Source organism: Pongo pygmaeus, chromosome 20, assembly GCF_028885625.2.
Source record: "Pongo pygmaeus isolate AG05252 chromosome 20, NHGRI_mPonPyg2-v2.0_pri, whole genome shotgun sequence".
NCBI lineage: Eukaryota > Metazoa > Chordata > Mammalia > Primates > Hominidae > Pongo > Pongo pygmaeus.
This window is the reverse complement of record NC_072393.2, coordinates 13,012,040-13,035,775: the sequence shown is the minus strand read 5'-3', so window position 1 is coordinate 13,035,775 and position 23,736 is coordinate 13,012,040. Positions and strand designations below refer to the sequence as shown.

The 23,736-nt window shown below is 58.0% G+C and overlaps 2 protein-coding genes across 13 annotated transcripts in view; one reads left to right on the top strand and one right to left on the bottom strand.

The window, feature by feature from the left end:
- Nucleotides 1–2,172: 2,172 nt before the first annotated feature.
- JUNB (JunB proto-oncogene, AP-1 transcription factor subunit) lies at nt 2,173–5,123 on the bottom strand. The gene has a single exon (XM_054464193.2). The coding sequence runs from the start codon at nt 3,717–3,719 to the stop codon at nt 2,676–2,678; it is 1,044 nt and encodes a 347-aa protein (XP_054320168.1). The 5' UTR covers nt 3,720–5,123; the 3' UTR covers nt 2,173–2,675.
- Nucleotides 5,124–5,525: 402 nt separating this feature from the next.
- The window catches only part of HOOK2 (hook microtubule tethering protein 2), a 32,381-nt gene continuing 14,170 nt past the window's right edge, over nt 5,526–23,736 (top strand). For 2 of the 12 annotated variants that reach the window (XR_008495777.1, XM_054464144.2), the window contains exons 1-10: nt 18,630–18,781; nt 19,290–19,375; nt 19,446–19,518; nt 21,149–21,199; nt 21,281–21,413; nt 21,514–21,581; nt 21,942–22,004; nt 22,710–22,790; nt 22,868–23,028; nt 23,115–23,255. Coding sequence is in view for 10 of the 12 variants with exons in the window: in XM_054464144.2 (XP_054320119.1) it covers nt 18,737–18,781; nt 19,290–19,375; nt 19,446–19,518; nt 21,149–21,199; nt 21,281–21,413; nt 21,514–21,581; nt 21,942–22,004; nt 22,710–22,790; nt 22,868–23,028; nt 23,115–23,255 (902 nt within the window). In the remaining 2 variants the exon portion in view is untranslated. Of the gene's footprint in view, nt 5,548–16,007; nt 16,207–18,615; nt 18,968–19,289; nt 19,376–19,445; nt 19,627–19,832; nt 20,534–21,148; nt 21,200–21,280; nt 21,414–21,513; nt 21,582–21,941; nt 22,005–22,709; nt 22,791–22,867; nt 23,029–23,114; nt 23,256–23,736 lie in introns of those variants that run through there. The other 10 variants (XM_063657922.1, XM_054464145.2, XM_054464146.2 and 7 more) reach the window with 10 other exon arrangements.

Here is a 23,736-nt window from a genome sequence, read left to right as displayed (position 1 = left end):
TAATCCCAGCACTTTGGGAGGCCCAGGCAGGTGGATCACCTGAGGTCAGGGGTTTGAGACCAGCCTGGCCAACATGGTGAAACCCTGCCTCTACTAAAAATACAAAAATTAGCCTCGCATGGTGATGCACGCCTGTAGACCCAGCTACTTGAGAGGCCAAGCGGGAGAATCGCTTGACTCCTGTGGGTGGAGGTTGTGGTAAACTGAGATGGAGCCACTGCACTCCAGCCTGGGTGACAGAGGGAGACTCCATCTAAAAAACACAAACACACAAACAAACAAAAAAAACTGTTACCTCTGATGCTGTTGTTACCCAGGATTTTCTCAGGATCCCACTTCTTCAAATCTGTTGAAAAGTCACGGCCAGGCATGATGGCTCACGCCTGTAATCCTAGCACTTTGGAGGCCGAGGCTGGCAGATGACCTCAGGTCAGGAGTTCAAGACCAGCCTGGCCAACGTGCTGAAACCCAGTCTCTACTGAAGATACAAAATTAGCTGGGCGTGGTGGCAGGCACCTATAATCCCAGCTACTTGGGAGGCTGAGGCAGGAAAATCGCTTGAACCCGAAAGGCAGAGGTTGCAGTGAACCAAGATCGCACCACTGCACTCCAGTCTGGGTGACAGAGCAAGAATCCGTCTCAAAAAAAAAAAAAAAAAAAGTCACTGCAGGAGAAGCGCAGTGGCTCACGCCTGGAATCCCAGTGCTTTGAAAGGCCAAGGTGGGAGGACTGTTTGACCCAGCAGTTCCAGAACAGCCAGGGCAACATAGCAGACCCTATCTCTACAAAAATAAACAAAATTAGCCAGGCATAGTGGTGTAAGCCTGTAGCTCTAGCTAGTTGGGAAGTTGAAGTGGGAGGCTTGCTTGAGCACAGAAGGTCTAGGCTGCAGTTGGCTATGATTGCACCACTGCGCTCCAACCTGGGCAACAGGACAAAGACTCGTCTTTAAAATATAAAAAAGAAAAAGTCACCCTATTAAAGGTCCATGTTCCCACTCCATTCTGCAAAGCATCTTTCCTCCCTGCCCCATCACTGCCACCTTGACCCGTTTTTTGTTTTGTTTTGTTTTGTTTTTTCCTCTTACTAGCACTTACCACCACCTCCAAAGAACCATGTTTGCTTGTTTATTTATTGTCTTGTCTGGAGTGGTCCAGGCTGTGTCTCCAGGGTCTAGTTGTTCTAGGTATCGTACAAATGAATTGATGAAGTGTCTGTTCCACTCACCCTACTGCCTGTCTGGTTTCTCTACCTGTTTTTCTCCACTGCTCTGGGGGCTTCCAACCCCGAAGCCGGCCAGACTCCCTCCAGGAGTGCCAGCAGCACCAGCACCCCCACCCCCACCCCCACGTGTCCCAGCTGCGCGGGAGGGAGCCCAGCGCCAGGGCGGTGGCGACGCCCAGCGGCCCGAGCAGCCGCCCCGGCAGGACCAGACCTGGCAGTCGCCCCGCTCCTGGCCTGGCACCCGTGAGGGGAAACTGGCAGGCGGGCGCCGCCCTTCCTGGAGGGGGTGGGGGTAGAGGGGACGGCGTCGGCAAAGCCGCCGAGGCAGCAGCAACCCTCCGCCCCGGTCAGGTCAGACGGAGGGGGCGTGGGCGCGGCGGGGCCTAGGCGCCAGTGTCTTGAAGGTGGCACAGGGGTGGCTCCCGGGGCCCAGAAGTGCTGCCCGCCCACCGCGGGCGCTCTGGACCCAGGCCTGGGGCTTTCCGTGCCCGGGCAGCCGCCTGCCCGGGAAAATCCCGGCCCCCTTCCCGGCTCCGCGGCCCTGCCCGGCAGAGCGGGGGAGGGGATTCCCGGAATCTGCCCAGAGACCGAGGTCGCGTCACTGGGCAGAATCGGTCCTTGTATGGGCAGCACTTCCGCTGCGTCAGCGGGGAAAGCCCCGGCGCGCGCGGCTGGGCGGGGACGCGCCTGCGCACTCAATGTCTTGCCGGAGCACCCTGCCTTCAGCTACTGGGTCCCTGGACCGCGTCCCGCGCCCCAACCATCCAACCCTGGAGATCTGGGGACGCGGGAAGGGTGGGACTCCTGGGCTGGGACCACAAGATGCCTGCGCAGAACCGACGAGGGGGACACATACAGGATCGAGCCACCAACAGCACTGAGCTGGAGGCAAACCAGTGCTTTTTTTTTCCCTCCGCCCTCCCAGCTTGGAAAAAAAGACAACAGAAATTAATAAAGAACCAATTTTTTTTTTTACTTAAATAGATTCAATAAAAAGAACAAACACACACACAAACACAAACACGTCTTAAAATAAACTCTTTAGAGACTAAGTGCGTGTTTCTTTTCCACAGTACGGTGCAGAGAGGGGAGGGCAGGGGGCGGGGGTCCCCTTCCCAATGTCCCCGCGGGCTTGAGTACCGGGCGGCGGGGCCAGCTCCGCCGCGATCGCCCCCTCTTCCCCTCCCTGTTAAATACACAAATATATTATATTCAATATGAATCGAGTCTGTTTCCAGCAGAAAAAAAACATACAAAAAAAAGTGGAAGGGGGGGCTTGTAAACGTCGAGGTGGAAGGACTGGGCGCAGGGCGGGAGGGCCGGAGTCCAGTGTGGTTTGCGGCGCCCCTAGGTCCCAGGGTGGCTGCCCACCGCCTGCTCCCTGGACCCCAGTGGGAGGCGTGCGCCCAGCCGTCCAAGCGAGGGGGTGTCCGTAAAGGGGCAGGGGACGTTCAGAAGGCGTGTCCCTTGACCCCAAGCAGCAGCTGACAGCCGTTGCTGACGTGGGTCATGACCTTCTGTTTGAGCTGGGCCACCTGCTCCCGGAGGAGGCCGGCGGTACTCGACAGCCCCGCGTTCTCGGCCTTGAGCGTCTTCACCTTGTCCTCCAGGCGCGCGATGCGCTCCAGCTTCCGCTTCCGGCACTTGGTGGCCGCCAGCCGGTTCCGCAGCCGCTTGCGCTCCACTTTGATGCGCTCTTGGTCTTCCATGTTGATGGGGGACACCGGCGGCGTGGCGTCCCGGCTGCGCGCCTCCGGCACGGTCTGCGGTTCCTCCTTGAAGGTGGAGGCGCCGCGGCCCAAGCCCAGCTGCGCCGGGTGGCCACCGGCGAAGGGCGGCGCGTGTGGGAGGTAGCTGATGGTGGCCGTCGGGTACGAGCTCCCGGTCCCGACGGCAGCCCCGGCGCCTCCCGAGGACGCAGAGGCTGGGGAGTAGCTGCTGAGGTTGGTGTAAACGGGAGGTGGCTCCGGGCCGGCGTAGACGCCCCCGGGCCCAGCCGGGGGCCCCCCGCTAGCGCCCAGGGACACGTTGGGGGGTGTCACGTGGTTCATCTTATGCAGATCGTCCAGGGCTTTGACAAAGCCGTCGGCGAAGCCCTCCTGCTCCTCGGTGACGCCGCCCCCTGCGCCCCCTGCACCTCCACCGCTGCCACCCCCGCGGGGGTAAAAGTACTGTCCCGGGGGTGTAGGCGTCGTCGTGATCACGCCGTTGCTGTTGGGGACAATCAGGCGTTCCAGCTCCGAAGAGGCGAGCTTGAGAGACGCGCCGGTGTCTGAGCCCTGACCAGAAAAGTAGCTGCCGCCACCGCCGCCCTCTGGGCCGGGTCCGCGAGCCCCAGGCGCTTTGAGACTCCGGTAGGGGTCGGCCAGGTTGACCGCCAGGCTGGGTTTCAGGAGTTTGTAGTCGTGTAGAGAGAGGCCACCAGGGGCCCGGCCGTATCCCGTAGCTGTGTATGAGTCGTCGTGGTAGAAAGGCTGTTCCATTTTAGTGCACATCCGGGCGGCCCAGGCGGTCTGGGGAGGGTCCCTGCGGGGCCGCCCCGGGCCTCGCTGCAGCGAGCGGCGAGCTCTCCGCTGCGGTGAGCGGACTGTGTGCCTGGTCGCGCGTTCTCGGGGGCTGGCGCGGGCGGGTAGCAGCCAGCCGGCAGCTGTGCGCAAAAGCTCCGTCAGGCTTCCCGAGCCCCCGTCGCCCTCTCTGGCGCGATAGCTTTCCTGGCGTCGTTTCTCCCAGCTCCCAGCTCCCTGCTGGCTGCGACGCTGGCCTGGCCGCTCTCAAGGTCCCAGCCGCTCAGCCTGAGCCACACGCCTTTATACCGCGCTAGTCAGCCACGGAAGTGCGCTCCGATTGGCCGTCGCCGGAGCCGGGCCCCCGCGCCCCCCTCCTCGAGCGTGGGGAAGGGGAGGAGGCGGCTCGCGTCACTGTCAGGAAGCGCGTGTCCTTGTAAACAGCGGCCACGGGCCGGGTGGCTCGGCGGGGCTGCAGGGGGAGGGGCTCAAAGGACCTCGGGGTACGCATGGAAGGAGGTGCTGGGGGGCCCAGGCACATGAGTGAGGGGTTTCAGGGAAGAGGATGATTTCCCTGGAGTGCACTGGGACAAATACCGGGACCTGGTACGCAGCAAGTAGGGTGAGGGTCCCAGGGTGTGCGAAGAAACCCCTGAGGTACCCAGAATACGAGAGGGGTAGGAGGACTGACAATCCATTGAGAGACCCCAAAAAGCAGGAATGAGGGTTAAGCACTGTAAATCGGGAGGGGTAAGGAGATACCTGACCCAGGAATTGACTGGGGGTCCCAGGCACAGAAGGATGTGGGACTGAAATTTTCACAGGGTGGAGGAGGGGAGAGATCAAAAGGGGTGAGTGGGTGGACCTGCATGACCCATTAAATTGCAAGAAATGAGTAGGGGTCCAGGAGCTCATGGGAGGGTCTGAGGGCTCTCCCGTAAGCGGGAAGGAGGAATTAGGGGAAGTCTAGATACGCAGAAAGCGAGTAAGCGGCCTGGGGTACACTGAGGCAGGTAAAATACGCCAGGTAGAAGATGGAGACATGTCTGCCAGAAATTGGGGACCACTGGGGTCATCTGCGAAACCCGGATGAAGGAGAGAGTTAGAAGGGTCCGGACACATCTCCGGAGCAGAGAAGACAATAAGAGGGTACTCAGTTGACATGTGAGGAGGGGGCCTTGAGGGTCCCGCCCACCAGGACTGCTGGATCTTCCACGACTGGTGCTCCCCCTCGATGGTGACCTCTTAGGCATCTGTATTCTCTGTCCCCCATCCTAAAACCCTCCCCTATTGACCCAGGGCTTTGCCGGACACCGTGTCGGCTCCTGCAGCCTGGACCCAGCCCGACGGCTGGGGCGCGGTCGCCCAACCCCACTCCCTTCCTTAGAAACAGGCTGGGGAAAGAGCGCAGAGGCAGGAAGTGTGGCAACAGCCCCGGGGGAAGGAGCCCGGCCCTGTCTCCGTCATTCGGATCCTACGGGACCGTGCGCCCCGCCCTGGGTCCCGCCGCATCCTGCGCCTCGGAAGAGGAACCTGGGCGTGCGAGCCCCCGCGGAGGCCCGGGTGCTTGGAGCCCGCCCAGCCGCAGCAGCCTCCAGCCACCATCCTCTCCCCTCAAGCAATGGTTCCGCCCGCGGCGCCTGCAGGGGACCGCGGAGGCAGGCAGCACAGGGACTGTTCCATTGGCCCGACGGCGGGGGACGCAGCCGAGGAGCGGGGCCTGGTCGCCATGGCAACAGGCGGGAGTCCGCGGGCAGGACTGAGGGCGGGCCGGCCCCCGGAGTCTCTCCCCGCCGCCCATATTAGGGCACAGGAAGAGGTGGGACCAGCGCTGTCCTGGGGCCCCGAGCCAGAAGTGGGGAACCCGAGTATCTGCCAGGTCCCAGGGCGCGCCTGGGCCCCCGGACTGCTAGTCCGGACCAGCCCCGACCGCCGCCCCCGGGGCCCCCACGGCCGCCTGGCCCGGCCCCGCCCCACCCCGCCGCTCTGGGGCTGCGTCCTGCCAGGCCCGGCCAGGCCCAACCCAGCCCGGCAGGTCCCCGCCTGCCCGCGGGCCTGGGTCGGACTTCGCCCCCGGCCCGACGGGGCGCGGAGAGGGCGGGCCGATGCCTCGAGGCGCCCCCGGCGCCTGGGCGGGCTGGAACGGTGGCTGCCTCCTCCCTCGGGTGGGGTGCCCTTCCCTTCTGCCAGGAGATCTGGAGCTCCTTCCCCAACACCCCGCACTCAGTCATGTGAGTCAGGGGCCCCACTCTCTTTTTAGTCTGCGGGTCCCATCCTACCATCATCCAGAATACCTAGAGGGAGCCCCCCTCCTTCCCTAGAGTGGCTCCGTCATCTGAGAGCTTCCCTCCCCGAGTCAGAGAAGACCTGAAAATCTACGGGGAGAATATGAGGGAACCCAGAGCCCCTTCCCGGGAAGGGCTGCGGCGAGGTGCAGACGGTCAGGCTTCCAATTAGACTTAAGGTGGGACTTCCGAGCAGTTAGTGTGTGAACCCACTAGACCAAGAGGTGAGAAGCCTAGTCTCTCTCTCAGCTTCCCAGGCCTCTGTCTTCTGGAGGATGAAGAGAGCCTCTCTCTTCTTTAGGGTAGAAAGAGACTAAGGGATAGGGGTTAAACAGCCTTTCTGGGGCAGCCTAGATCTTACCAAGTGTGGGAAAGAGAAGGAAAATGAAAGAGGCGAAAAAGAAACTGAGCTATGTGGGGGCAGGGGGAAGTCCAGCAGTGCAGTGGCCTTGCTGGAGGAAGGTCCCAGCAGAAGCTGGGGGCGTCCCATCCTTGGAGGGTCCCTGTGACCCCTAAATGCCCCCTCCCTTCTTCCCCTTGCTTGAATGGCTCCCCTCCCCCTCCCCAGGCTCAAGGGAGATTCCGGAGGCCTGTGAGTCTGGCAGGCACGCTGCCAGGCCTGTGTCTCCCGCCCAGGCTAATAACTGCAGCTGACATCTGGCCTGGCCCCGCGGGGGCGCAGCGGGCAGCGTTGGGGGGTTGGGCAGGGCAGGCCAGAGGGCAGCACCTCGGGAAGCTAACTTGCAGGTCCCACAAGCCAGGAGGCCACGGTAATTCAGCCCTGGCCAGGGCTGAGGCTGGCCATGCCAGAGGGAGTCCTAGAGAGAGGTGAGGCCATCCCAGAGAGAGTCCATCCCAGGAGGAGGGCAAGGAACAGTGGGTGTATGGGGGCAGGGGGTCAGGGCAGGGAGAGATGCCCAGAGAGACAAATGGGTTCAAGGTTAGCGTCACGCAGACAGACAGTGAGACTCAGAAACACTTAAGATAGACAGGCTGAGAAATAATAATTATTATTTTAATAGCCAACACTTACATGGCTCTTACTGTGGGCTAGGCACTCTTCTAAGTGGTTAACATAAAATAAGTCATCGACTGCTTCCAACAATCCAGCAAAATGCATGTTATTTGTATCCCCATTTAACAGATGAGAAACTGAAGCACAGGAGATTGAGGAACTTGTCTGGTGTCCAACAGCTATAAGCACTAGAGTTGAGATATAATCCAAGCTGTCTGGCTTCAGAGCATTAGCCACTATATTGTGGATAATGACAACCAGAGAAGCATTTATGCAGTACCAGCTGCAGGCCGTCTCATGAAGGGTCTCTTTTTTTGGTGTTTGGTTTGTTTGTTTGTTTTTTGAGATGGAGTCTTGCTCTGTCGCCCAGGCTGGAGTGCAATGGCATGATGTTGGCTCACTGCAACCTCCGCCTCCTGGGTTCAAGCGATTCTCCTGCCTCAGCCTCCTGAGTAGCTGGGATTACAGGCACATGCCACCATGCCCAGCTAATTTTTGTATTTTTAGTACAGACAGGGTTTCACCATATTGGTCAGGCTGGTGTTGAACTCCTGACCTTGTGATCAGCCCACCTGAGCCTCCCAAAGTCCTGAGATTACAGGCATAAGCCACCATGCCCGGCCCTTTCTTTGTTTTTTTAAAGAGAACCTCACTTTGGCCAAACACAGTGGCTCACGTCTATAATCTCAGCACTTTGGGAGGCCGAGGTGGGAGGATCACTTGAGCTCAGGAGTTTTTTTTAAATTGTTTGTTTTGTTTTGTTTTGTTTTGTTTGAGACGGAATATCACTGTGTCGCCCAGAGTGGAGTGCAGTGGCACAATATCAGCTCACTGCAACCTCCACTTCCCAGATTCAAGCGATTCTTCTGCCTCAGCCTCCCGAATAGCTGGGATTACAGGCGCACGCCACCACGCCCGGCTAATTTTTTGTATTTTTAGTAGAGATGGGGTTTCACCATGTTGGCCAAGCTGGTCTCGAACTCCTGACCTGAAGTTATCTGCCCTCCTCAGCCTCCCAAAGTGCTGGGATTCCAGGCATGATCTACCTCGCCCAGCCCTAGCCCAGAAATTTTTGAGACCAGCCTGGGGAACACAGCAAGACCCCCATCTCTACAAAAAAATTTAAAAATTAGCTGGGGTCAGTGGGGTGTGCCTGTAGTCCCAGCTACTCCGAAGGCTGAGGCAGGAGGATCACATGAACCATGATCTTGACACTGGACTCCAGCCTGGGCAACAAAGCAAGACTATCTCACCCTGTTGCTCAGGCTAGAGTTCAGCTACACAATCATAGCTTGCTGCAGCCCTGAACTCCTGGGTAAAAGCGATCCTCCTGCCTCAGCCTCCAGAGTAACTGGGACTACAAGCACACCACACCTGCTAAGTTTTATTTTTTTATATTTTATCGAGACAGGGTCTCATTCTGTTGCTTAGGCTGGTCTGGAACTCCTGGCCCCAAGGGATCCTCCCACCTGGGCCTCCCAAAGTGCTGAAAGCCACCGCACCCCACTGAGGGTCTCTTTTAATTGGGGGAAAAATGTGGTCGGGCACAGAGAGAGGGGCACGGGTCTCTGTGGACAGGCCAGCATGTGGGAGTAGGGTCCCTCCAAGCACTCTGCATGGGTGTTTGAGCACGGGGTGGAGATTGGGCCAGACAGGGAGGGCGGGGGCCCAGCCAAGCTGGTACAGCCGGTTCCAGGCCTCTGCCAGTGTCACCCTTGTGGCCTGGGCACCACCCCCTCAAGCCGCCCCACTGGCGCCAGGCCGGCCCCACGAGGAGGGTGGGAGGACAGCCCCTTCCCCCGCCTGGCCTGAGCGTCCAGACTGGCAGCTGGGTACTGCCCAGGCCCTGGGCTCCAGACCAGCACCTGGCTAAGAAGTCCCTGCGCAGGCTTCCCCAATGCCCCAGGGCCTGGGGCCTAGGGCACAGGATAAGGAGGAAGTTCACCCACCCCCACCCACAAGTGTCTTCGGGGCTTTTGGTGTTGGCACGAGGGACTTCTCCTTCTTATAAATAGCCCGGTGACCCCCCTCCCTGCTGGCCCCACTGACCAGTGGGGCCCCCACTAGGAAACTGGGCCGGGGGCTGCCTGTGAGTCAGCCAGTGGGCAGGCCAAGGCGAGAACCCACCAGTCGCAGCACACAGCACCCAGCCTCCCTCCCGTGTCCCTGCCCCTGGGTGTGGATCTGAGGCCCGGCAGGAGCCCTCCCCCAGGAACTCCTGGCGTACCAGCTGCCTCCCTCTCCCACCTCTGTGGTTTGGGGGTGCCTTGCCCCCTCTCCTGGAGAGGAAGCTGCTAGGTTTTCTTGGAAGCAGGAAGGAGAGTCTGTCTCTTTTTCTCTCTCCAGGCTGACATGGTTGGGCATGAGGGGAGTTTCCCAGGAAGCTGCTTCCATCCCTGCCACTGCTGGTGAAGCCTTGGGGGACCTGGGCATCACCAAGACCCTGGGTGACCTCTTTATAACAGGCCCCCACCCCAGCAGGAGCAGAGGCTGCTGAGCTAGGCCTCCTAGGGGAAGTGGCAAAAGCAAAGAGGGAGGGAAGTGGGGGTGATGTTTGGAGAGAGGAAGTGCCAGGATCTCTGTGGGGCAGAGACAGATTGGGGTATCCAGTGCCCCCACAGAACCTTGGCAAGGTCCGGGGGGCAAGCGTGTGGCTGGCCTATAGGGTGCGTGTGAGAGTGTGTGCTGATCCAACCCTGACACCCAGGCCTGAGACAGGAGTAGCCCTCTGCCCGCTTCTGTGCCCAGCCCTGGATGCAAAGGGCTATGCAGGGCCTATCTGTGTAGAGTTCTGTTCCGCTCTGTGTGTGTGTGAGCTCTATGGGATGGGTTGCACGTGGCCTAGATGTAAGTACGTGTAGGTTGTTTCAAAGTTCCTATGGCTAACTTGTGTCGGTGTGTATGTATGTTTGTGTGTGTGTGTGTGTGTGTGGTCTGTGGCTGGTCTGTATGTGTGTATACGATCTGTTGTGTGTGTGTGTGTGTAAAAGAGGTCTGTGGCTGGTCTGTATATATGTGTGTATATGACCTGTAACTGGTGTGTGTGAAAAAGAGGTCTGTGGCTGGTCTGTGTGTATACGATCTGTTTTGTGTGCGTGTGTGTGTGTGAAAAAGAGGTCTGTGGCTGGTTTGTGTTTGGTTGGTGTGTGTGTGTGGTCTCTGTGTGTGAGGTCTGTGGCTTGTTTTCATGTGTGTGTTCCATGGCTGATCTGTATGTTATCTATTACTGATCTCGGTTTGTGTGCATGTGTGTGTGTGCAAACAGGTTTTGTCAGGGTCTCTCTGTGCCGATGTGTTTATGAATGTCCCACTGTGGCCTGTCTGTGCCTCTCTGCACTGGGTGTGACTGTCTGGCCAGATCATGTCTGTGAATGTGTCAGTCTGTCTGCCCAGACCTACCCAATCTGTTGCCAGGTCCCACATGTGTGTGTTCCTGGTGAGATGGTGTGTACCTCTAAGGCTTCGGCTTGGTGTCCCTGGAAGCATCTCTGATGTGTGTGCAACAGTGGTGGGCCAGGGTGCCAGGGACTCTCTGCCATACTGTGAACACATCATCTCTGTCCCTAGGTTTGTCTCTCGTCTTGTCTCTATCTTCTGAGTTGGGGATCTGGTGTGTGTGTGTGTGTGTGTGTGTGTGTGTGGCCTTCTCTTGCGTGTCAGGATCTGATAGTGCATGCCTGTGTCTGCATATCTCTCGCGTGACTCTCGGGGTGCTGGTGCTGAAGGTGACTGTCTCTCCTATCAGCATGCACATGTTGCCTGCTTGTCTCACATATAGTTCACTGTGTCTGTCTTGCCCCTATGTTTCTAGCCTATTGTGTTTGTCTCCATGTGTGTCACACGCCATTGTGTCTGCCTTGCTGTGTGCCTCTCACCTGAATGTCAGTCTCTGTGTGTTTGTGTCTATCACGCTTATGTGCTGGGTTGATTTATCCCCGCCGCACACAGCCTGCCTGCATATTTTTGACCTGTGGATGCGTTCATGTGTTTGACAGTGTGTGTCTCTTGCTTGAGGGTCTGGTCTGTCACTGTGTCCGTGTGTGACAGTCATTGCTGGATCATCTTGCCCAGCTGCACGTCTGACCCTGTCTGTGTGTCCCTGGCTGGCAGTCTCTGTGGCCAAGGTGACAGGGGTTTGTGTGTCTGGACTGGCTCTCTCGGGGTGACTGTGTGTACATTCCTACAGCCCCCCGCCCGCCCCCTGTCTGGTCACCCTGGGCCATGTTTACTCTGCCCCCAGTCGATGTCTGCCCTGCCCCGGGAGGGGCTGACCCTCCTCCGTCTGTCCAGCCAGCAGTCCACAGGATGTTCCCGAGACACAGTCTCCATCCGACGTCCCCTCCCTCGGGCCACCCTCGGGTCAGGACCCAGGCGTCCAGGGCGGCGGGGGTGGGGCTGCAGCGTGGGGGGGCCCTGTCAGGGCACTGGAATGAGGGTGGGGGGCGGGGAGGTGACGGGCCCAACAGGTTGTGCCTCATTCCTGCCCCGCCTCTCACTTCCTGGGTGCCTGCCTCAGGCAGGGGGTGGACAAGATGAACCCCATGGCCTTAGAGTGTCTGGGTGGGGCATGGCCTGCCTGGCAAGGACTCGCTTCTGCTGGGCACCCTGACACCCAGGCCTGAGAAACAGGAGGAGCCCTCTCCTGGCTCCCGTGCTCAACCCTGGATGCAGAGTGTCCCATCCATTATTCACCTAATCCCCACAACAACCCAACAAGCTGGACATAATGATCCCTCATTTTCAGATGGGGAAACTGAGGTCCACGCAGCAATGAGGGCAGAGACAGGGTTTGAACCCAGCTCTATATGCTACCCAAGACCCCCAGCCAGCTCACCAAGCGCCATCCTCCCCTCTCTAAAAATGGTACATGTAGGGTGGAGTATGCACCCAGGCCCCCAGGAGGCCAGGCTCGAGGGGGGCGCCGGCTTGCTCTGAGTCAAAATGGGCCCCTGGATGAAATGAATAAGAAAACGGCTTTAACCGTTTCATCGCCGCGACGGGCTCTGCCAAAACTTCCTGTGGGCTGGGAGGAGGGGTTGGGGGCTGGGTTCCCGGAGGTTTGCAGGGGTGGGGGTGGGGGGTCTACCGATTCAGAGGCGGGGTGGGGGGGGGTGCGCCTCTGGCCTGCTAAGGGGAGTCGCTGGCCCTCGGATGCTCGCTGGTGGGGGAGGCCTTCCCCGCGGACAGCGAAGTCCCCAGAACTTGGTTCTCGACCCCACTGTCTGTAGAGGTCCCAGACTCCGCAGCCCCCTCCCCAGGGGCCTGAGTCACACGCGGGGAAAGCCGGGAGGGGTGAGTCACGGGGGCGGAGAAGCGGGAACGAGGCCAGTTGCGGCCAGGGGACCCCCGGGCTGGCCTGAGTCACGCACGCCCGGGCCACGCTGACCCCAGCCCCCTTCTCCCGGGATCACGAGCGGGAAGCGCATTGTCAGTAGACTAGGCAGCTGGAGGAAAAGCAGGATGGCTGGGCGGGGAAAGGAAACACGGGCCTGGCTGCGCGGGAAGCTCTGGTTCCCATGGCAACTGGGGGGTCTCAGCTCCATGGGAAAGGTCCCTCCCCCAACAGGGACTGTCCTCCCGTCGGGCGCTGGGGAAGCCCCCGGGCGCTCGGTCGAGGGGCCACAAGTTTCGGATCGGGCAGGAAGGGGTTAACGGCGGCCCCCTCCCGGGTTTCACCGGCGCCCCAAGGTCCCGGCCGGGCGGGGCTGGTCCTGCCCTGCGCGCCTCCGCTCGCCCAGCCCCCGCCACCGCCCACGCACGCGCGCACGCAGCCAGTGCAGAGCTCCCGCCCTTCCCCCCGCTCCCCGCGCTTGCACGCACGACCGCGTCGGGTTCCACGCACGCAGCGACCCCCGTCGTGTCTCACGTCACGCACGACGCACGCGCCCCCGCAACGCGGGGAGGGCGCCTCCCGGAGGAGAACTGCGGGGCGGGAGGCCACCTGCGTACATTACTGCGTCCGCGCAGCCTGCTGTCCTCTGTGACTTCGACTCCCACTTCCCGCCCCCTACACACAAGGTCACAAACAAACTCCCCGACCCATAGTGTCACACGGACGCAGGATACACCTGCCACATCTTGGCACCAACCCATTCTAGTCCAGCCAGCCTCGCAGCGAACACGGACACACGTGGATGGAGACGCAGACAATCACGCAGGCACGTCAGTCACATAGCGTTTGTGATAGGGACGCAAACAGAGCCATATTCATACACAGGTAGGTGGCAGATACATCCTGATAAAGCAACCCCATCCAGCAAAATAGGACGGGCGCAGTGGCTCAGGCCTGTAATCTCAGAATTTTGAGAGGCCAAGGCCAGAGGATCGCTTGAGGCCAGGAGTTCAAGACCAGCCTGGGCAACATAGCAAGACCCCTGTCTCTACAAAAATATTTTTTCTTAATGAGCTGGGCATGGTGGTGCATGCCTATAGTCGTGTCTATAGTCCCAGGTATGTGGGGGTTGAGGCGAGAGGATCACTTGAGGCCAGGAATTCAAGGCTGCACTGAGCAGTGATTGTGCCACTGCACTCCAGCCTGGGCAACACAGGAGACCCCCGTCTCAAAAAAAAAAAAACAACAACAACAACCAAAAAAACAGGAACAGGGAGGGACACAGTCTTGCACACCAGGACTTGATTTGTCACACAGCCACACTTCTTCCATGGTGATTGTGGTGGCACAGAGATACATACAGACACATAGGATAGTCATGCCATCACGTGACCCCTGTTATCACAAATAGGGGGCACGAAATGGGATACAGTCACAGAGACAAGGCCACCGTGCCCGGCCGAGACTCTGTCTCAAAAAAAAAAAAAAAGGCCGGCGCGGTGGCTCACGCCTGTAATCCCAGCACTTTGGAAGGCCGAGGTGGGCGGATCACAAGGTCAGGAGATCGAGACCATCCTGGCTAACATGGTGAAACCTCGTCTCTACTAAAAATACAAAAAATTAGTCGCGCATGATGGCGGGCGCCTGTAGTCCCAGGTACTCGGGAGGCTGAGGCAGGAGAATGGCGTGAACCCGGGAGGTGGAGCTTGTAGTGAGCCGAGATCGCGCCACTGCACTCCAGCCTGGGTGACAGAGCCAGATTCCATCTCAAAAAAAGAAAAAAAAGAAAAAGAATGACACAGATATAGACCCAAAGTGAGGTCTCATATAGACGTATATAGTAGACACAGATACACAACACATGAAGATGCAATTGGAGTGAGAGAGCCCCACCCAAACTCTGCCTGGACCATACAGAGATACACAGGGGCACACACTAGAGGTTCCCTAGTCACACTAAAATCTGGATGGCTTTTTTTGGTTGTTGTTGTTTTTGAGATGGAGTCTTGCTTTGTTACCTAGGCTAGAGTGTAATGGCGTGTTCTTGGCTCACTGCAACCTCCGCCTCCCAGGTTCAAGCAATTCTCCTGCCTCAACCTCCTGAGTAGCTGGGATTACAGGCGCTCACCGCCATGCCTGGCTGATTATTGTATTATTAGTAGAGACAGGGTTTCACTATGTTGGCCAGGCTGGTCTTGAACTCCTGACCTCAAGTGATCTGCCTGCCTTGACCTCCCAAAGTGCTGGGATTACTGGTGTGAGCCACTAAGCCCGGCCCCAGCCTGGATGTTACAGACAAGGATGTTACAAATTTCCCCTCCCCCAGTCCCTGAAAGCAACCCTCCCCCACATCAAATCAGGCACAGCTTGTTGCACAAACTCCAAGGCCTTATGACACAATGGATGCAGGACACATGCCCGTGTACACACAGTCACAGATCCTCCATCTCACACCTACAAAGACCAGCACATTTGGCCAGGCGCGGTGGCTCACACCTGAAATCCCAGCACTTTAGGAGGCAGAGGCAGGAGGATTACTTGAAGTCAGGAGGTCGAGACCATCCTGGGCAACATAGCAAAACCCTTTCTCTCAATAAATAAATAAATAAATAAATAAATAAACCTAGCACATTTCACATGGACTCAGACACACACAGACACAGGGAGGGGGGACTGGCTAGGAGTTCCTGGCAGGATGTTAATATCTGGGCTGTAGGGGGCCTACCAGAGTCCTCCATGGTAATGATGCATGGAGTCCACCCAGTGGCTGTGGTCAGCCAGAGGAGTGGCAGAGGGGCACTGTTCTCCAGTTGTGGGACTGAGGGTCCCCTTCCCAGCCCTGATGAAGACTGGGTCCCTGCCCAGATGTGAACGCTGGAGGGGGCAGGCCGGGGTCCAGCTGTGGCCACAGGGAGGGGTTGAGTCAGCCGCTTCCCAGCAGTACAACCCAGGCTGGGCCCAGCTGTTCCTGGAAACCAGTAGAGGGGGTGGGCTCCCCAATCCAGCTGGGGGCTGCTGGCCCAGACCTGCACACCAGGGCTCTGTGTCCCTACAAATGGCGACCTTCAGACCATCCCCCAAAACGCTGGGGGCTCTCTTTACCTAAAACAGGGGTTTGGATCCTTCTTCCAAAATGTGGAAGGTTTTTCAGCCCCTCTTGCTGAATTAAAGGTGCCTGGATCTCCGCACAGCGGGGCTCCCTGTGTTTCAAAACAGAGATTGCTGCTGTCTTCCCTGCCGACATAGAAGCTCACTGCTTTTCCCCAAATGTGGGACTCCCTGCCGCTGCAAAATGGAGGGTTATGCTCCTCCCCCAAATTGAGCACACCCAGACTTTTCCTTAAGTCTGGGGACTCCTGGCTCCCCGAACATCTGGGACGCCCACAACATCACGCCAACATTAGCACAATTTAAGTCAATTTGCCTAAATATTTGGATTTCCAGATTTCCCCTAAACATCAAAATCCCTGCGACCCCCGCTCTAATGCGGTGATCTCAGTATGTCCAGCCACCCATGCTTGTAACAGCTGTGGTTCCTGGCTCACCTCCCATTGCTACCTGGGAACGGGGTGGCCCTGTTTCCCTGTATTGGCAGCACCCTCTCCTCTGGTGAATGCGAGGTGGGGGAGCCAACGGCAGCTGTTCCCACGACCGCCGGAAGACAGCCCAGTCCGGAAGCCAGCGCTGCCGGCCCTTGTCCCCTTCCCCCACTATCCTCTCCACCCGCTCCTAGGGGCTGGAGTCTGGAAAACCACGCGGGAGGAGGTTGTGGGGATATGGACGAGCATCCGAGGCCCCCGGGTGCGTACGGCTGCGCATGAGTGGGCTGTAATCGGGTGTCTGGGGGTGAGTGACTGCGTTCGTGCGATGCGCGCGGGGAGCAGCTGTCACTTTGCCCACCCTGCTCTGGGGCAAGGTCTCTGGCGCCAGGATCTTCTGGGTGGGTGGGAGCAGCGCCCCTCCCCTCCGATCTGGGCCCGCCCCCAATGCAGAGCCCGCCCCTCCCTCTGGGTACAGCTAATAACCTCTAATTAGTGCACATTACTCCGCCTGTCTACGGGGGAGGGGTTGCCGAGGGACCCTGGGGTCATAGGGCGCGAGCCTGGGCTTCACCCTTCCCCTCAAAACCCGGTCCACTCGGAACCTCTGTTTTCTCGCTGGCAAAGCAGGGAATTAAAACAGCACTTGCCATCTAGAGACATGGGGAAGATTCAATAGTCTATGTATTTAAATCGCTTAGCGCAGGGACTGCATACAGTAAGCACTCCATACATGGTGACTGCAATTTTATTGTTAACTATAATTCCCATCACTTTCCATTGAGCTCCCTCCACCGCCCCAGCCGGGGTCTCAGGGCGGGCGCACAGTCTTCCCCCTAGGCCGCGTTCTGCGGTCTCCGCGCCCCCTGGTGGGCCCGGGCGACGCGGCAGCTTCAGCCAAATCCTGGGTTCTGAGGTGGGGGGGATGCCGGGAGCGCATCTGGGGAGGGGAAGGCGCAGGGGGAATATCGTGGAAGACGGATCCAGGCTGGGCAAGGGTGCCTATCCATCAGCCAGGACATGTGTCTAACTGACCTTTCCTCGACCTAGGACCATACCCATGTCCCCTTATCTACTCCTGCGGTCAATAATGCAGGGAGGATCCCTTCATTTATTTATTTCTTGAGACAGGGTCTTCCTCCTGACGTCCAGGATGGAGTGCAGTGGCGCGACCACGGCTCACTGCAGCGTTGATCTCCCGGACTCAAGCGATCCTCCCACCTCAGTCTCTGGAGTAGCTGGGAATAGGCGCGTGCCACCACGCCCAGCTACTTTTATTTTTTATTATATTTTTGTAGAGACGGAGTCTCGCTGTGTTGCCAGGGCTGTTCTCGAACTCCTGGGTTCAAGCAGTCCTCCCTCCTCGACCTCCCAAAGTGCTGGGATTACAGATGTGAACCATCGCGCCAGGCCTTTTTTTTTTTTTTTTTTTTTTTTTTTTTGAGACAGAGTCTCGCTCTGTCGCCCAGGCTGGAGTGCAGTGGCGCGATCTCGTCTCACTGCAACCTCCGCCTCTCGGGTTCAAGCTATTCTCCTGCCTCAACCTCCCGAGTAGCTGGGACTACAGGCGCGTGCCACCATGCCCGGCTAATTTTTTGTATTTTCAGTAGAGAAGGGGTTTCACCGTGTTAGCCAGGATGGTCTCGATCTCCTGACCTCGTGATCCGCCTGCCTCAGCCTCCCAAAGTGCTGGAATTACAGACGTGAGCCACTGCGCCCGGCCCTATTTTTAAATTTTTATTGTTATTTTTTTGAGACAGGGTCTTGCTCTGTCACCCAGACTGGAGTGCAGTGGCCCTATCACGGCTCACTGCAGTCTCGATCTCCTGGGCTCAAGCCATCCTCCCACCTCAGCCTCTGTAGAGCTAGGAGCTAGGACCACAGAAACACGCCAACATGCCTGGCTAATTTTTTTTTTTTTTGATAAGGAGTCTTGCACTGTTGCCCCACTGGAGTGCAGTGGTATGATCTCGGCTGACTGCAACCTCCGCCTCCAGGGTTCAAGCGATTCTCCTGCCTCAGCCTCCCGAGTAGCTGACATTACAGGCGTGCGCCACCACGCCCAGCTAATTTTTAGTATTTTTAGCAGAGACAGGGTTTCACCATGTTGGCCAGGCTGGTCTCGAACACCTGACCTCGTGATCCGCCCGCCTCGGCCTCCCAAAGTGCTGGGATTACAGGCGTGAGCCACCGCTACCTGGCTAATTTTTAAATTTTTTGAAGAGAGGCTGGTCTCCAACTTCTGGCCAAATTAATTCTCCCTCCTAGGCCTTCCAAAATACCGGGATTACAGTCGAGAGCCACCGCGTCCGGCGGGAAAACCCCTTTAGCATCCCTTCTCCCAGTCCATAGAAAGTGCCAGGGCTCGCCCCTCCCCGCACAAAGGCTCCGATTATAAAGTGGTTAGACACAAGAATTTATTTAAGTTGCAGGGAAAAGACCTGAATGCGCTTGTGTAACAGGGTGGAGCACCTCCGTCTCAAAAGGATCTTGAGGACCTCCCACCCCAAAAAGGGCCTGGGCGAGGAGGGGAGGTGGGACCACCCTCGGATGCCCAAGGCTGGGCCAGGCTGACCCCTAGCGGCAGGGCGGGCGCCCGAACCGTGCCCGGATCCAAGATGGCGGGGCTGGAGGCAAGAGCGGGCGTGGGAAGGAGATTACGTTACTGAGGCGGAGCCTGGGCTTGGGGGCGGGGCGGGGCCTGCGCCTAGGGGGCGGGGCGGGGCGGCGCTCTAGGCCGAGCGGGAGGTCGGGGCTGCGGGCGCTCGCTGGTGGCGGACCCGGAGGCGGCTGCGGCGCCGGGGCTCCGTGGCCTGGATTGAATCCGATCGGGAGCCATGAGCGTGGACAAAGCTGAGCTATGCGGGTCTCTGCTCACCTGGGTAGGTCGTGGGGCGGGGCTAGGGGAAGGTGAGCGCCCGCTCCTCTTGCCCGGGATCCCTGGCCCTGGTTCGGTCAGTCTCTTGGTGCTGGGGCTGGGAGGTGCGGGGTCGTCGGCTTGCTGGACCGTTGGACTCTGGCCCGAGCACCCGCCCCCGTCACGTGGCAAGTCTGCGTGGAAAGGACAGGTGAGGCCCCGCCCCTCTGTGGTTGGTTCACGTGGGGCGAGGACACAGGTGAATTGGCCTGGTCACGTGGTGCCTGTGGGGCCCAGGTGACTCGCGATACCGCCCTGGCCTGGACGCGCAGGGTTTGTTGGGCAGAGGTGAAGTGAGGCCACGCCCCCTCCGGTCTCAGGTGAGCAGAAGCCAGTCCCTCGCAGAGCTGCTGTGGCGGAGCAGCGCCCGCCCCACCATGTGAGGTTCGCTGACTGGAAAAGTCTGCAAAAGGGGAGTGGTTCGGCGCTCCCAGGCCCTAACTCTCTCCGTTGTCCTTTCCTTTACCCCTCAGTTACAGACGTTCCACGTTCCGTCTCCCTGTGCCAGCCCTCAGGACCTGAGCAGCGGCCTTGCCGTAGCCTATGTGCTAAACCAGATGTGAGTGGAGCTGAGGGGGAGGATCCCAAAAGTGTCCCCCAGTCTGCTCATCCCACCTTCTCGCCCCCAGAGACCCCTCCTGGTTCAACGAGGCATGGCTCCAGGGCATCTCGGAAGATCCAGGTCCCAACTGGAAGCTGAAGGTGACAAGTGGACTCCTGATTAGAGGACAGACTGGTGAAGAGATGACCAGGGACGGGCCAGCTAGGCACATGTCCTGGGTGATGGGCAGGAAGAGGGACAGATGTCTGGTGATCAACCATTTGTTCATCCATTCATCTATGGAGTACTCACCCTGTGCCAGGCCTGGGCATTCAGCAAGGAATAACACAGACAAAAACCTGCCCCATACAGCCATCATTCTAGTGACAAGCAACACATACACAACCATAAAAAAACTTCCAGGCTGGGTGCAGTGGCTCATGCCTGTAATCCCAACACTTTGAGAGGCTAAAGTGGGTGGATCACTTGGAGCCAGGAGTTCAAGACCAGCCTGGCCAACATGTTGAAACCCCATCTCTACTAAAAATACAAAAATTAGCTGAGTGTGGTGGTGCGCACCTGTAATCCCAGTTACTTGGGAGGCTGAGACATGAGAATCACTTGAACCTGGGAGGTGGAGGTTGCAGTGAGCCGAGATCGAACCATTGCACTCCAGCCTGGGCAACAGAGCAAGACTCTGTCTCAAGAAGAAAAAAAAAAGAAAAAGAAAAAGAAAAAACTTTTGATGCCAATAGTTCTGTGAAGACAACAAAAAAGCAGGGCTTTGAGAGAGAGCAATGAGGGCATGGGTGGCTGATTACATCAGATGAGTTAATCTCCAAGTGAAATTTGGGGGAATGGTGTTCCAGGCATAGGGAATAGCAGATGTAAAGGCCGTGATTTGGGAATAAACTGGGTGTGATGGAGGAATGGCAGAGAGGGCAGAACAGAGCAAGAGGGCAAGATTTGTAGGAGATGAGGTCATCAGGGGCCTGGCAGGCCATGGTGGGGGTGTGGATTCTATTTTTAAGTGCTGTGGAAAGTCAAGGCAGGGTTTTAGCAGAGCAAAGATGCAACCTGGCTTGGGCTTTATAAAGCTCCCTCTGGCTGCATGGAGAGAAATAAAATGTAGGCAGCAAAAGTGGAAGAGGAGAGGCAGCTGGTGCATTAATCCAGGTGAGAGGTAAGGATGGATGGGTAGGGCTGAAGGATGGTGGGGCAGGTGGTGAGAAGTGACTTGGTTCTGGAGACATATGAAGGAAGATGGTCAGGCAGGCCAGGCACAGTGGCTCATGCCTGTAATCCCAGCACTTTTGGAGGCTGAGGTGGGAGGACTGCTTGAGCTCAGGAGCTTGAGACCAGCCTGGGCTACATAGCAAAACCTCCTCTCTACAAATAAAAAAAAGTAGTCAATTGTGGTGGCATATGCCTGTAGTCTCAGCTACTAGGGAGGCAGAGATAGGAGGATTGCTTGACCCCAGGAGGTCGAGGCTGCAGTGAGACAAGATTGCACCACTGCACTCCAGCCTGGGTGACAGAGCGAGACCCCGTCTTAAAAAACTAAAGCAAAAAAAAAAAAAAGAAAGAAAGATGGTCAGGCAGACAAAAGGGGCAGACAGGCAGACAAAAGGGGCAGACAGCCAGACAGGTCACCCCTAGAGGAAGGCGCACACACAGACAGAATAGGATGAGATGAGCAGGGAAGGAGAAGTGAGGTGGAGAAAGGATGGGATGTACAGATTCAGAGTGGGAGGCCTCTGAACTTGTCCACAGCTCCTTGTTCCTCCCTAGGTCAGCAATCTGAAGATGGTCTTACGGAGCCTAGTAGAGTACTCCCAGGATGTGAGTAACTGTAAAGGGATTCAGGGGGTTGAGTTGGGATAAGGGTGGGCCCATGAGCCCCTGACACCCCCTTCTCCCCAGGTCCTGGCGCATCCTGTGTCAGAAGAGCATCTCCCAGATGTGAGCCTCATTGGAGAGTTCTCAGACCCGGCAGAGCTCGGCAAGCTGCTTCAGCTGGTGCTGGGCTGTGCCATCAGTTGCGAGAAAAAGCAGGGTATGGGGAGCTTAGGGGGTCCCCAGGGGCTGGCCTGAGGAAATCCTCCTTCCTCCCCACCTCACCCCTGGGTCTCAGCCTCCCCCACCTTGATCCCCAGACCACATCCAGAGAATCATGACGCTGGAAGAATCGGTTCAGCATGTGGTGATGGAAGCCATCCAGGAGGTGGGTGGGGGCACTCAGTGTGCAATTGGAAAATGTCAGGAGAAGGGACATCTCTAGGGCAGAGGGAACTGGGCACAGGCCCTGCCCTGGTAAGGTCTGGACTCTGCCTGGAACTCAGCTGGCCAGACATCTCTGTCTCATGTGTCTGCCAGCTCCTCCCAGCTCTAAGTAGCAATCTAGCAGGCTCAAGGGATCTGGCTTCCCTCTGTGCTGGAGGCAGGAGGGCAGCCTCTGGGCTGGGGTTATTGGGCAGAACTGGCCTTGATGGGAGGATGGAGAGGTTCTCAGGTTGGATAGTAGATACTTTGAAGGCTGCCCTCAGATATCCAGTTCATTACAATGCCCCTTCCCACTCCCCAGCTCATGACCAAAGACACTCCTGACTCCCTGTCACCAGAGACATATGGCAACTTTGACAGCCAGGTAAGAAATTTGGGGGAAAGGTGTTCCAGGCACAGGGATCAGCAAATCCAAAGGCCCGGAGTTGGGAATAAGTTTGCTGTGATTAACCTTGTGACTTAACCTTGTTAAAGGTCCAGACCCCACTTACAGATAGATGCTGAGGGCTGCCTAAGGGGGAGGGGCTTGTCCTTAAGCCTGTAAGCCACCCCCATCTTCCAGGGTGCTAGCCACTTCGTGTACCAGGTCTCCAGTGTTCTGGAATCGCTCTTCCTTCAGTCTCCAATCTCAGCCCTGTTTTCTTTTCTTTTTTTTTTTTTTTTTTGAGATGGAGTCTCACTCTGTCACCCAGGCTGGAGTGCAGTGGCACGATCTCGGCTCACTGCAACCTCCGCCTCCTGGGTTCAAGCGATTCTCCTGCCTCAGCCTCCTGAGTAGCCAGGACTACAGGCACGCGCCACCACACCCGGCTAATTTTTGTGTTTTTAGTAGAGAAGGGGTTCGCCACGTTGGCCAGGCTGGTCTGGAACTCCTGATCTCAGGTAACCCACCTGCCTCAGCCTCCCAAAGAGCTGGGATTATAGGCGTGAGCCACTGCACCCGGCGCCAGCCCTCTTTTCAATCCTGAGGGTTTCTTGGCCCCCTCCATTTGGCCTCTAGAGATCTCAGCCTCCCTCCCCCCTTCCTTCTCCTGAATCCCTGAGTTCCTCTTCCCCCTCATCTCCGCAGTCCCGCAGGTACTATTTCCTAAGTGAGGAGGCTGAGGAGGGGGACGAATTACAGCAGCGCTGTCTGGATCTGGAGCGGCAGGTAGGGCCCGAGGTGGAGCAGGGTCACTTGAGTAGCACCTCTCCAAGCCCAGGCTCATCTTTCTGCCCTGCCCGCAGCTGATGCTCCTGTCAGAGGAGAAGCAGAGCCTGGCGCAAGAGAATGCAGTGCTGCGGGAGCGGGTGGGCCGGCCTGAAGGCGAGGGTACCCCAGGTCTCACTGCCAAGAAGCTGCTGCTGCTGCAATCCCAGCTGGAGCAGTTGCAGGAGGAGAACTTCAGGTGTGGTCAGCTGGGAACTGGGCCAGGCAAGCCAGGGGACCAGGGGAGGGCAGCCCCCTCATGTGCTCTTCCCCCAACACCCCCAGGCTGGAGAGTGGCAGGGAGGATGAGCGCCTGCGCTGTGCAGAGCTGGAGAGGGAGGTTGCGGAGCTGCAGCACCGGAACCAGGCGCTGACCAGCCTGGCCCAGGAGGCACAGGCCCTGAAGGATGAGATGGATGAACTACGGTGAGTGGTGGGTTCCTGGGTCCCCATCACGGGGGGCGGGAGGTAAACCTGTTTCCAGAGTTCCCCTCTGATGCCATAGCAGCTCTGTAATTTCCACATGCCCAGTGAACCCCCAATATGCCCCCTGGACTCCACAGTGTCACCCTGAGCCCTACAGAACGCCCAAGGCCACATTGCACTATCCTGAATTCCACCATATCCCCTGGACCCCACACTGCCCCCCCTCTTAATCCCACAGTATGCTTCCAAGACCCCATAGCATCCCTGTGGCCCCCCAAAACACAAGAACCTCCCCTACAATGCTCTGCAGATCCCATTGCACGTTTTGGGCTTCATAATGCCCCTGGATCCCATGGTACCTTCCAGGACTCCACAATGCAATTACTTTGCAACCCCTTTTGACTCTACTGTGCCTTCTGTAATCACAAAGGGCTCCACTGGGCCCCTATAGCATCTCTGTAATGCAAAAGTACTAGTGTAC

Bases quoted from the DNA above. Each gene is read 5' to 3' on its own strand.
- JUNB (XM_054464193.2), bottom strand. From the start codon at position 3,719: ATGTGCACTAAAATGGAACAGCCTTTCTACCACGACGACTCATACACA.